A 12,554-nucleotide genomic window follows, 5' to 3' on the forward strand; every position below is an offset into this window, starting at 1 on the left:
GGGAAGGACGTAAACCCTGTTTATGACACGGATGCGGCCGTTGGTTGGAAGAAAAACTGTACCATGTGATTGGTTAGGAAAGGAGAGCCGCGAATTATGACTGGCTGAGAGTGGACTCCAATTGTGATTGGCTGATATTGGAACTGTACTAGCTAATTGGGTAGCAGGGTTACCCCTGTTTTCTGATTGGTCTATTGCAGAGGGGGTGGGGGAACTATGCCTCTTTTTCGTTTATCTTGTCCACTGCTCTGTTATTGGCTTCTCCCCTCCCACTTTTTAATCTGATTGGTCTTTTGTAAAACAAACACTCTGGCAAACTGATTGGTTAAACTGAAACCCTTCCAACCAATCGTGAGGCATCTTTCCTTCGTGTGGCGCAGGACGTGCTGATGGCACATGAGAGCTATGCTGGGATTGGTTCTTCTCCCCGCCTCCTTATCATGTACACGCTTGGCGTCGACTGGCTGGACCTGAATTCGCTGTAACCAATCAGAGCCTGGATAGCTCTGGCGGATGTCGGGCTCCGTGGGAGGCAGAAGAGAGCTGGGCTGCGATTGGCTTAGGGTGGCTGGTGTAGCGATTTTGAATTGCAGGGAGGTTGCTCGGACCGATGAGCAGGTAAGTAAGTGGGTGGGGGGGCGAGCCGAGTGGCTGGTCACTCCCCCCCCCACCCGGGGGGCACAGAGGGGCGGGGCGGCCGAGGGTGCAGAGGGGGGGGCACGGCTGGGGTACAAGGGGGGTAGTGAAGGGGGTTAGAGCCCGGGGTTCTGGGGAGGGGGCCTATGGGGAAAGCTTGAGGGCGCTGGGAGGCTCCCAGAGTGATGCATGCCCCGCTAGGCTGGTGGGTATCCTGCTGCAGGGAGGCAGTGCAGGCTAGAGACCTAGTTATCTACCGTCTCCGGGGTGCTAGGTGCTGGGTACATACACAGGGGAACCGCAGAGTTATGAACTGACCAGTCAACCACACACCTCATTTGGAACCAGAAATACACAATCTGGCAAAAAGAACAGGAGTACTTGTGGCACCTTAGAGACTAACAAATTTAAAATCAGGCAGCAGCAGAGACTCCCTCTCCCGCCCCAAAAAGAAGCAAATACGAGGCCGTACTGTGCTAAATGTAAACTACTAAAAAAAAAAAAAAAAAAGGAAAGCAGCATTTTTCTTCTGCATACTAAAGTTTCAAAGCTGCATTAAGCCAATGATCAGCTTTAAACGTTTGAAAGAACCACCATAACGTTTTGTTCAGCGTTACGAACAACCTCCATTCCCGAGGTGTTCATAGCTCTGAGGGTCTACTGTACAGAGTAAGGCATGGAGCTTGCCTCTAACTAGGCAAGATGGACAAAGGGTGGGAGAAAAGCATTTTGTTTCTATTGTACAGCTGGAAAAATTGAACCCAGTGTAAGCACCAGTCTGGCATCTTAATCACAATAAAATTCTTCTCTAACTAGAAGCTGAATAGAGTCATGCTAGCTGTAATAATAACCATGTTACGGTGGGACCTCTTACTGCAAAGGGTCCCAAATTGCTTTGCAGATTCCCATGCATACACTAGACCGGGGTGGGCAAATTTTTTGGCCTGAGGGCCACATCAGGGTTCCAAAACTGTATGGAGGGCCTGGTAAGGAAGGCTCTGCCTCCCCAAAGAGCCTAGTCCCTGCCCCCTATCCACCCCTTCCCACTTCCTGCCCCCTGATGCCCCCCTCAGAATCCCTGACCCATCCAACTCTCTCTGCTCCTTATCCCCTGACCGCCCCTATGTCTAATAGGCTGCAATATTTTGATAGCTCCGGAGTTGCTCAATTAGAACATCATAAGAAACTGTGCTGCGCTCTCTCATAACCTTTATATGTAGTGTAACTGTAGACGTGTCAGTCCCAAATAAAGAAGATGGTCCATTAAAAGTTATGACCTCACCCACCTTGTCTCTCTAAGAATCTTTACAAAAATTCAAACTAAAAGCATTCACTTGCCACGGCTAGCAGAAGCCAGGTAATCCTATTAGAGAGCCTGTGCCTAAATTCTCTTATTTTAAAACAATTAAACTAAAAATATTAACATGCATATTTGTTGGATGGAGGTGGGTTTTGCCTTAAGGGCACCAGTTCAAATAAAAGTGCCTATCAGTAGTGATTGGCAGTTCAACAAACAGCCATCAGGTGGGAATGACTATGTAAAATGAGTTGATAGGTCAATTAGGGATCTCTTGTTGGCATTCTCAGTAGAGAAGAGGAATATTGAACAAGCCAAGGAGTATGCACGTCTTTCAAAACAGTCCTGTGCCATGGAGGACAAAGAGGTCACTCTCCTGGCACCCATGGAGCAAGCGGTGCATTTTACATAGGTCCTGGATATATTATATTTCCATATCTTGTGCAATTATATGATGATTTCCTCTACCAAATCTATGATTTGTCCTCTCTTCCCAATATTCCTTGTCAAAAATTCGATGGCATGGGATGGTTTAAAATGGAGAGTTTAAAATGTCAGTTTCAACATCATTCTATCAGCTGTTTTAACATGTACAAATTCTCTCCAGGTGATTACAGAAATACTTTAAAGGAGGTAATAATTAATGTTTCTAAGTATTACTTCTGTTCAAACAAGACAATTCCAAATATCTTGAAGTAGGATTTATTGACATGCATCCCTCGTCTTTTCCACCTTCTTGCGGCAGCTCTGCTCTTTAATAAAAGCAGGATTATTCATAGATTCTAGGACTGGAAGGGACCTCGAGAGGTCATTGAGTCTAATCCCCTGCCCTCATGGCAGGACCAAATACTGTCTAGACCATCCCTGATAGATATTTATCTAATCTACTCTTAAATATCTCCAGAGATGGAGATTCCCCAACCTCCCTAGGCAATTTATTTCAGTGTTTAACCACCCTGACAGTTAGGAACTTTTTCCTAATGTCCAACCTAAATCTCCCTTGCTGCAGTTTAAGCCCATTGCTTCTTGTTCTATCCTTAGAGGCTAAGATGAACAAGTTTTCTCCCTCCTCCTTATGACACCCTTTTAGATACCTGAAAACTGCTATCATGTCCCCTCTCAGTCTTCTCTTTTCCAAACTAAACAAACCCAATTCTTTCAGCCTTCCTTCATAGGTCTCTAGACCTTTAATCATTCCTGTGGCTCTTCTCTGGACCCTCTCCAATTTCTCCACATCTGTCTTGAAATGCGGTGCCCATTATAAACTCTTGTAGAGTGATTGAACTGCTCTTGAACTTGGCTCCCTAGAAATAATGGCAAAGTATAAGCAACGACGGCGGAAGCTGCGGGCCCGAGCAAAACTTCTAATGAACAAGAAGGGAGATGTCACTAAACTGCAGTGCTTGAATCCTCTCCCTCAAAGGTAAGCTCACATTACATTTAGTTTTCTCATTAACCCAATTCATAGGTCCATTGCTAGTTCCAAAGAGTACACTGAATCACAGAAACTGGAGATGGAGGAGACTTGTTGAGTCCCATCTATTTCATGGCCTAGCTGCGGCAGAATTGTTCCCTCTTGTACATCTTCCAGTGTCCTTCCTATCCAATCTAATTTTAAATGCCTCAGGAAATGGGGCTTGGAAAAGAGTTATCACAAAATCTCAGTAATTGGAGCCTGAAACAACCTGTTGGGAAAATCTTATTCCTTTGCCAGGGCAGGAATGTTCCCTACAGTGTAACACAAATTTTCCTACCATCCCCTTCCCTTGCACTGATGTTTACTCCAAACTCACCTGTTATATTGACACTTCTAAATGACCAACTGATTGACCACTGTTACATTTTTGGATGGCTAAAATGATTTATTTACTTGTAAAGTTAAATTTGAAATTTTCTTCCACAGGTTATTGGATGGTCTTCCTCCAAATCCCCCCCACAGCCAAAGTAGCACTTTCTCAGTCTGGCCATTAATCCTCCCCAGTGTAAAGGATGCAGTAAGGCCCTTGGCAATGACAGCATCATCTTTGTATTGGTGGTGCCAGAACAGTGTTGCACAGGTATGTTTTCTAAATCTCTATTTCTGTCTGAGATTACCATAGTGCTCTGTGCATGTGTACAGTACCTAACTCCAAAATTAAGGTGAAAGTTCAATTGTAGTTATTGGAGAATCTATAGCTTTGGAAGGAATTATTAAGGTTCAAGTGGGGGGGTATCTGCTGGGGGAATAGGTATGGTAAAAATGCCCCAAATTAAGGTGACATTGAGATTGTATGTGAAATTGGAGACTTTAATGCAGTATTTGGAGGATTTGCAATGACAAAGGACCCAGCTTGTAACTCTTGAGAGCCTAGGAGATGTTAGTGCATGACCCTGATGGGTCAGACAAAAAAACATACTCTAGAGTTCAGAGTTAAAATCTGAAACCTTATTGAGCATCTGCAGGACAACACCTTTCCAAAGAAATGTGGTCCATCGTTCGGTTCCTGACGGCTTACCAGTTTGCAGCCACCTGCAATACTCAAAATTAGCAAATTATAAGACGAGATCTTATGAATGTAGCAGGTCTGCTTTTCTGGTGTACTCTGACCCAAGGATGGGAAAGGAAAAAAATGAGAGCAGATTTGAAATGGCCTATCCATGTTGTTTCATGCCACTGAATACAATCAAAAGAGTTTTCACTGACTTTCAATGTGAGTTGTGCTCCCACGTCCCTTAGGTACTTTTGAAATTTCACACCATTGTGTTTAACTCTGAAAATAGTCCTCTGGTTTCTTTGTGATGCTTAGAGTTTTGAAGTCATCAAAGACACCATATTTCCTTCACGGCTCTACCTGCGGCAACTGAACATGCTGAAGCAACAATTGGAAAAGCTGGAAATTGAATTTTCCAGACTACAAGGAGTGATCCAGGTCAGTCACATGTTAGTCCCATTAGCAGTGTGATTTTTCTCATATTTGCTAAGCTGGTGGTTTTCAATCTGGGGGTCCACAGACTATTCCTAAGATTTCTAAAGCGGTTCACATCTCCATTCAAAACTTTTTAGGGGTCCACAAAAAGGTTTAATAACACTGGCCTAAGCATTTAAAGATCTGTGGTCAGTCACGGAGACTAAAAGTGTTTGTGCTATGTGTATGCTACTGAAGGGACACCATTATCTTGAAATCCAGTCAATTAGACAAATATTCAAAGTAGTTTTCAGGTTCTACGTGTGTCCCTGAATCTCTCTGTCAATGTTTGTGGCTTTACAACCAAACTTTCCTATTCTTCAAAGATGTCTTTTCCCTCCCCTACTCCTGTGTGAAAGACCTGCTCAAACAGGTTCAATAATGTCCTGATCTGGCAATGGGACTCTGTGTGCCAAATTGATTCTCCACAGAGCAAAGCATTGTTAAATGCACAAAGTACACCAACTGGAAAAAAATAGAGTAATGTTTTGCTCCATCTCTCCGTCTTCCAATGGCTGAAGATGGTGTTTGCGACAATGGTAGGTAAAATATGTTTAGAAATATATATATATATTTTTAAGATCTTCACTGTGTTTTGGCTATAATGGTTGTTAGTAATTTTCCATAGTAAAAGATGCTGTTGAAATGAAAGTTGCAGCCTTGCAACTTGCTCCATGCAGAGACCACTATGTCTATATAGAGCCCCCTCCCCAAATTTAGGGTTCAGGGAACTGGTGAAATGGAAGAAGTTGCAGGAGTGGGGTCTGAAGCACTGGTCGAACTTTTCTGCCTTTTTAAAAATTCTCCAGCCCATAACATTCCCTGATGACAGAGTAATTATTATTATGGCCTAAATATTTCCCCCGATGATGTTTAGTAGGATATAATTGGGTCACACACTACATATAAACAAAAGTAGGGAATGCTCTCTAAGTTGATGATCAAATGAATTTAGACAATGAAGCTTGTGCCCCCAAGTCACGGCGGTGCTTTTGAAAATCCCACCCCTAATATGGAATAGAATTGCTAGAGAAATGTATAAATTCAGGTTTGGAAATTATAGGGCCTGTGTAAATACAAAATAGCTTGCATTTCTTTGGATCTCAAACTTATTTGATTGGGCCCCCCCTTATTTGTATTTGTAGTCATTTACCCTCCCCCCAAAGTACTACCACCCAACTCTGCAGGCGGAACAGAGAGCAGTGGCTAGGTGCCCAGCTCTGAGGCACAATAGCAGCAGACTTAGCGCCCCATTGCCACCCTTACTTCTGCGCTGCTGCAGCCACCCTGGGGCTGACAGCCGGAGCCCCATCGCCACTAGGTGAGGGACTGGGGTTGGGGGGGGGGGGCTGAGCCTTGGCTGAGTTACAGTGAGATATTGAGCAGGGGGGAAAGAGACCCCGGGTGGCAGTGCCCCGGCTGTCACCTTTATCCCAGCCACCTGGGGCTGACAGACAGAGCTCTTCAAAAAAAGAAAAGCACACTGGGTTGAGAACCACTGCTTTAGCTCCTTTCATTGCAAATCACTTCACGTTCCCTACACATACAGCATCACTGAAATACTGCCACCCTGAGGCTGGAAGGCAGCAGTTAGCCAGCTTGATGATCACTCCAATAGCAGGCACATTGTGGGCTGGGCATCCTGGATCAATGGAAGTTATGAACTCCATTCCCTAAACATTCCTATTCTCTAAACAGTTAATTTAATGTTCTTTATTTTGTCTTTTTTTTTCTCCTCAGATGAGTGGGACCGTTGTTAGTTCCTCAGAAAACTCTGCTTGCCAAAGATGTAATAAACCATTACTAGCTGTTCCTGCCTGTGCACAAATCAGCTTGGCAGACCCGGTATCCCTGTCTTCTGTGGGAGTGCTGCAACCTGCATCTGCTCCTCCTCCTCCACCTCCACCACCTCCTCTTCCTCCACCACCACCACCACCACCTGCACCTTTGCTACTCAAAAGGGGCAATAGCACAAAAGCACTTCAGGTAGGGAGTAATAGAATTATTGTATTTCTTCAAAAACAACGAGTCCGGTGGCATTGAAGAAGTGGGTTTTTTACCCACGAAAGCTTATGCCCAAATAAATCTGTTAGTCTTTAAAGTGCCACCGGACTCCTTGTTATTTTTGTGGATACAAACTAACACGGTTACCTCCTGATACTTGTATTTCTTCAGTTGGTCTTTGATGGATTTTGGTACGAAGTGAGGGAAACATGTCTTATGAGAGCCACACAATTTGCTGATTTTACCCTTCGTTCCAACTTCCCCTTGTTTTCAGGCTACATTAGTAAAAGATGGGCCCATACAAATAACTCTCAAGGATCTCCTGAATGTGAAACTAAAGAAGACACAGAAGTACACAGAAACAGACCAGGTAAACCAAAGGACGTGTATAACTGGATAGTGCTATTCTGGGGCAAATCCTGCCTGCTATCAAACCAATGTCTTCCACTGTGTATTGGCGGGAGCCTCATGCAGCAGTTGTAGAACCCCTATATACTGGGTAGCCTGGCTCCATAGTGGCTCTGTGCACACTGGGGATCTGAGTGCAGGATTAATGGTTCTTCTGAGCAGATACGCAACCTTTTCTCCCCTCAAGTCTGGAGTAGTAGCTGTGAAGCAACTCCTTTGCTTGGGTGTGGGGAAAGATTGCCCTCAGTGCGTACTCCATTTGGTTGGACTGTGCATTATACCCAGGATTTGTGTCTTGAAGTTCTGTTCTAACAAATAGAATTCCTGGTTTCCCAGGACCATATCAGAAATGGCTGCCATTAACGGCTAGGGCCCTATCAAATTCACAGCCATGAAAAACACATCATGGACCATGAAATCTGGTCTTTTGTGTGCTTTTACACTATACTATACAGATTTCACGTGGGAGACCAGTGTTCAAATTGGAAGTCTTGACCCAAAAGGGAGTTGTAGTGGGTCACAAGATTATTTTAGGGGGCTTGTGGTATTGCCACCCTTACTTCTGCGCTGCCTTTAGAGCTAGGAAACCAGAGAATGGTGGCTGTTGGCCAGGTGCCCAGCTCTGAAGGCAGTGCCCTGCCAGCAACAGAGCAGAAGTAAGGGTGGCAATACCAAACCATGGCACTTTTACTTCTGCGCTGCAACTGGTGGCGGCTCTGCCTTCAGAGCTGGGCTCCCGGCCAGCAGCCACCGCTCTCCAGCTGCCCAGCTCTGAAGGCAGCGCCACCGCGAGCAGCAACACAGATGTAAAGGTAGCAGTACCACAACCCCCCCTACAATAACTTTACAACCCCCCAACACTCCTTTTTTGGTCAGGACCCCTACAATTACAACACTGTGAAATTTCAGATTTAAATAGCTGAAATCATGACATTTATTATTTTTTAAATCCTGTGACTGTGAAATTGACCAAAATGGACTGTGAATTTGGTAGGGCCCTACTAATGGCTAAATAAACAAACATTTGCTAAGTCAAGAAATCTATATTGTTGTTCAGCCTCAGTTGGTGTACAGCTGTAGATCCAATGAAATCAGTGGGGGTTCGGTGCCTAAATACCTTTGAGAATCTGGGTTGTAGAGACCAGAATCATATTCCTGATCTTTCTTGGCTTCTGCACAACTTCTCTTGTTCTCATTGAGAGCCATGCATTGAATTTTTCAGGCCATAGTTTTAACCAAGGCTAGTGCCTGTACTCTTGTTAGCTGAAAAATTGCATTTGACAGTTCAACTCGCAAACATTCTCCTAAAAATAAACTTAAGCACCACCTATTATTCCTGCCTCAAGGAATATTTCCTATTGAAGTGCTGAATATATGCTATGCCCTTTGATCATTTCCATCTCTTGTGTGAAGTTGTTTTAAATAATTTATTCATTCATATTCTTAGCTACTCTATTCTTTTGCTTATGTTGCCCTTTATAGTTCTAGACAACACGTTTTGGGGGTAATGATGATAAATCCAATTAATAAAGTAGTTCAGTGAATACATTACGACAGATTTTAGATTTCAGCTAATAATCATACTTGGCAGATCTATATAAACCTTCAATGCGCTCTGCAAACATCGGATGAAATGCATCTCTTATATAGAGTTCATTCAGAAACTTCTGTGGGCTCACACCAAAGTTGAATTTGGGCTCATCGACTGATTAATCCTATCTCCAAATCCGCAGTAAGATATGCGAGTAAATATTGTTATCCTAACTTTGCAGATGGGGAATTTGAGGCAGAGAGGTTAAGTGACTTGCCCCATGGCCACAGAGAGCGCCAGGGTCAATGCCTGGTGTGTTCCTTTTTAGTTTAGGGTAATAGCATCCAGCATTCCTGTAGCTTTCTGAATTTTAACCATATATGGATATTTTTCCTTGTACAATGTGTGCACAGGAGTCTTCTATAAAATGGCTATTTTTGTCCATGGTACATTAAATCTTAATGACGCAAAACAGCCGATGAGCCATAGTGCACTAAAAACATGCAGGGTATAAATATTAAATAGATTGTATGTTTTGTGGGGGCTTTTAAAATGTATTTTTGATAACATTTTTCTTTTTTAATTTTAGGCAGGATCACCAGTGAAGAAGCGCAGGTCATTAATTACAGTCTCAGATTTACAAAGCATTAATCTGAGACCTAAATCCAAGCTCCTACCAGCTCCCATTACAAACCTCCTAATGTAAGGAACTTTCTACATTCTTTCATGTCACAGGGAAAAGATGGTATATGTTCAGAATAATAATCATCGTTGATAGTTCTTCAAAAATGTTGGTTTTAACATTTTGTTGTTTTTTATCAGCACTCCCAGCAAAAATCAAATAGACCTTAGAAAACATCTTAAGAGAGTCAATATTCAGAGGTAACTTCCTTTCTGTTTTCTTTTGTTTTTTAATTAATCAGAAATTTAAGAATAATGCTCCTTCCCATTTTTACGATCTCTTCAGGAGTCCTGGTGGAACTCCATTAACTAACAAAGAAAACATGGAAACCGGCACTGGATTGACTCCAATAATGACACAGGCACTGAGGCGCAAATTTCAGGTAAGACATTGTGTTTGTCAGTTTCTTGTTGCAGAAAGTTTGGTTGGAGTTTTAAAAGCCCAGTATAAGATATTGTTCCAAAATGTCATCATATAGCTTGGCAGTGGGATGTGAAAGCTCTTGGTGCCTCATACAGCTGAGCCCATAATTACTATGACTCATAATAGTGACACTTATCTCGAATAAAACTTTCCCCCCATAGATCTTAGTGGTTTATAAAGGAGGGTCATTATTCCCATTTTACAGATGAGAAAACAGCCATAGAAAGGTGATGTGATTTGACCAAGATCAACCAGGAGGTCATGAGCAGAGCTGGGAGCAGAAGTCTGGTCTCCTGATATCCAGTCGACTGCCTCATGCTACCTACCACTTAGTTAATGTATGTTCAGTACTTTGAGAATGTAAAGAATGCTAGAAGTGCTAAATATTATTTGTAGCATACAAAACAAACTTGAATCTTGGAATTTAATTCAAAGCATAATCAAGTGCTCAAAATAGATGCACAGCAGGCGGGATTCTTCATCAATGTGGCCTCTGCATCCTCCTACGTGTGGGGAACAACACCCTTGCAGAGTCTCCCCCTGTGTTCCCTTCTCCCTTAGAGTTCTTTTCTCAGAGGATTTTAAAATTTAGGAGGAGGAGCTGAGGTGATAGGGGTTGGATGGCACTTCTATAACTTTGATTGCAAACATTTGGGGCTCACATGAGGTGGGGCTTATTTAGGGTGCTGCTTTCTAGATATCTCTGAGGCTCAGTGGTTGCAGGAGTATACCCCACAAGTGGGAATATGCAGAGGTTCTCAAAGACTATGATTATCATGGTGGTAGCAGCTTTTTGAACATCAAAAATACCCAAAAAACAATAAGTTAAAAATAAGACTGCTGCTGACACTGGAAAGAAACCAAGGATTACAAATGTTATACATGTTAGGAATCCTCTTGGACTAGGTGTTCGCTTACAGTTAGGATGCGATGAATAAGAATTACCCACTAGTAAGTATGTAATTGTTTCTGAAATCTAAATTCTAACTTGGTTCTTATTTTAACAGATGGCTCACCCAAAGACTCCCTCTCCAGCTCGGTTACATACTGCAAGCAGCTTTGATGAACAAAACTAGATCTGTGCTGCAATATTTTTATGTCAATTGAGCGTCAGGTAGCTACTTGTCTAACCCCAATTTTGTATCACTAAGGGGTAAACAATTTGTTTTTTTAAAAGTAAGTTTAGCACACATAAAACGTGCCATTTTGATGGTCCTTGAGATGGAAGTTTTCTATCCAAGAAGGTACAGCCTTCCCCAGAATGTCCTAATGTGTCTCAGTCTTCACACTGGGGTACCTCTTCAAATGATGAGAAGAGAATGAAGTCTCTTTGGTCCTTTGGAACATTGACTTCTTCTGAAACTTCCAAAAGTGCTGTATTTTTGTGATATAGATGCATATGTACAAGGAAGTAATTTAAACTTAATGTTGTTTGTCTTACATTTTTTTAAAGATGACTTTGGCAATATTTGTAATGTTAGAGGAAAAAAATTCAAAAGAGGAAAGTAATTTAAGACTCCAGTGTTTCCTGTAACAAATAGGTTAGCAATTTTTTTTATAAATAATAGTTATGTGGCTCAATAAGAAAGTATTATTACTGTTTTCCAGCATGTACCATTTTGGCTTCTGTTTACATTAACATACCCAATTTGAGACACCACTGTTTAGTGTTTAGAGCCAGGGGACTGGAAGTGAGGAACTCCTAAGTTCCTGGCTCTCCCACTGACTTGCTATGTGACCTTGGGCATGGTCACTAAATGTGTCTCAATTTCCCCATCTGCAAAATTTGGCTTATGATACTGACCTCACGGGAAGGTTGCGATAATTAACTAATAATATTTATGAAGTGCTTCAAAATGGAAATGTCAGAGGTCCTAATTGGTGTTTTAGGAATGGAATGAACATGCTTGGTTCCTAAACAAATATGTAGTTACTGTAAGCCACCTTAAACTCCTACTGCCAATATCCAGTCTTGTTTATTATAATTATTACATGTTTACGCTGCATATTTTCCACCAGTGATTACACATTTCCTATTGTATTAACTTGAAACTAAACCACTGAAATAGCCCTGATCGTTCTTTTTATATATAAAAATAAACATGAATGTTGACAGGCTGGAGTTTATTTTCTTGTAATTGAATATGCAAACATAGGTGCTAGAACTAGGGGTGCTGCAGGATCCCCTGGCTTGAAGTTGTTTCCATTATATGCAGGGTTTACAGTTTGGTTTAATGGCTCTCAGCACCCTCACTAAAAAAATTGTTCCAGCACCCCGTATGCAGTTTTGAGGGGGAATGAGCTGAAACAAGTGGAAATTCCCCTAGAATTCCACTTGATGTGGCTTCTGCAAGTTGCAGTAGAAAGATCTGTCAGACCCCTTGCTCAGTTCCATAACCTAGAAAGATCCCCCCCACTGCTCATTGGAAGGGCTACAGTATTAGTCAATTGTTTGCAGGATGGTTTTAGAAGTTGGGCTCTTACAGGTACATGTTTCCTCTGGATTGTGGGTGATTTGAAGGGGAGTTGCTGGGTGCAAGTCTGGCATAGCCTCTCTCCTCGTGATGCTGCTGTTTGATTGGGGATAACCACTCTGCTCCCTGAACCTCTTCTTCCCTAGTTCCCCCC

General features: G+C 42.5%; 1 protein-coding gene across 4 annotated transcripts; it reads left to right on the forward strand.

Annotated features, from left to right (window-relative positions):
- The first annotated feature begins 548 nt into the window (after positions 1 to 548).
- PRR11 (proline rich 11) lies at positions 549 to 12,044 on the forward strand. 4 transcript variants are annotated; one of them, XM_054008454.1, is made up of 11 exons: positions 549 to 618; positions 2,224 to 2,345; positions 3,242 to 3,356; positions 3,837 to 3,990; positions 4,720 to 4,842; positions 6,619 to 6,864; positions 7,157 to 7,252; positions 9,411 to 9,523; positions 9,644 to 9,703; positions 9,789 to 9,885; positions 10,934 to 12,044. In XM_054008454.1, exons 3-11 carry the CDS (start codon positions 3,247 to 3,249, stop codon positions 11,000 to 11,002), a joined length of 1,068 nt encoding a protein of 355 aa, XP_053864429.1. In that variant the 5' UTR covers positions 549 to 618; positions 2,224 to 2,345; positions 3,242 to 3,246; the 3' UTR covers positions 11,003 to 12,044. The 4 variants fall into 4 exon arrangements, with proteins under 4 accessions (XP_053864429.1, XP_053864428.1, XP_053864426.1 ...); XM_054008453.1 differs by lacking the exon at positions 2,224 to 2,345 and having other exon boundaries at positions 3,096 to 3,356; XM_054008451.1 differs by lacking the exon at positions 2,224 to 2,345 and having other exon boundaries at positions 554 to 618.
- Positions 12,045 to 12,554: the final 510 nt, after the last annotated feature.

The sequence above is a fragment of the Malaclemys terrapin genome, chromosome 18, assembly GCF_027887155.1.
Source record: "Malaclemys terrapin pileata isolate rMalTer1 chromosome 18, rMalTer1.hap1, whole genome shotgun sequence".
In the NCBI taxonomy this organism is placed as follows: Eukaryota; Metazoa; Chordata; order Testudines; family Emydidae; genus Malaclemys; species Malaclemys terrapin.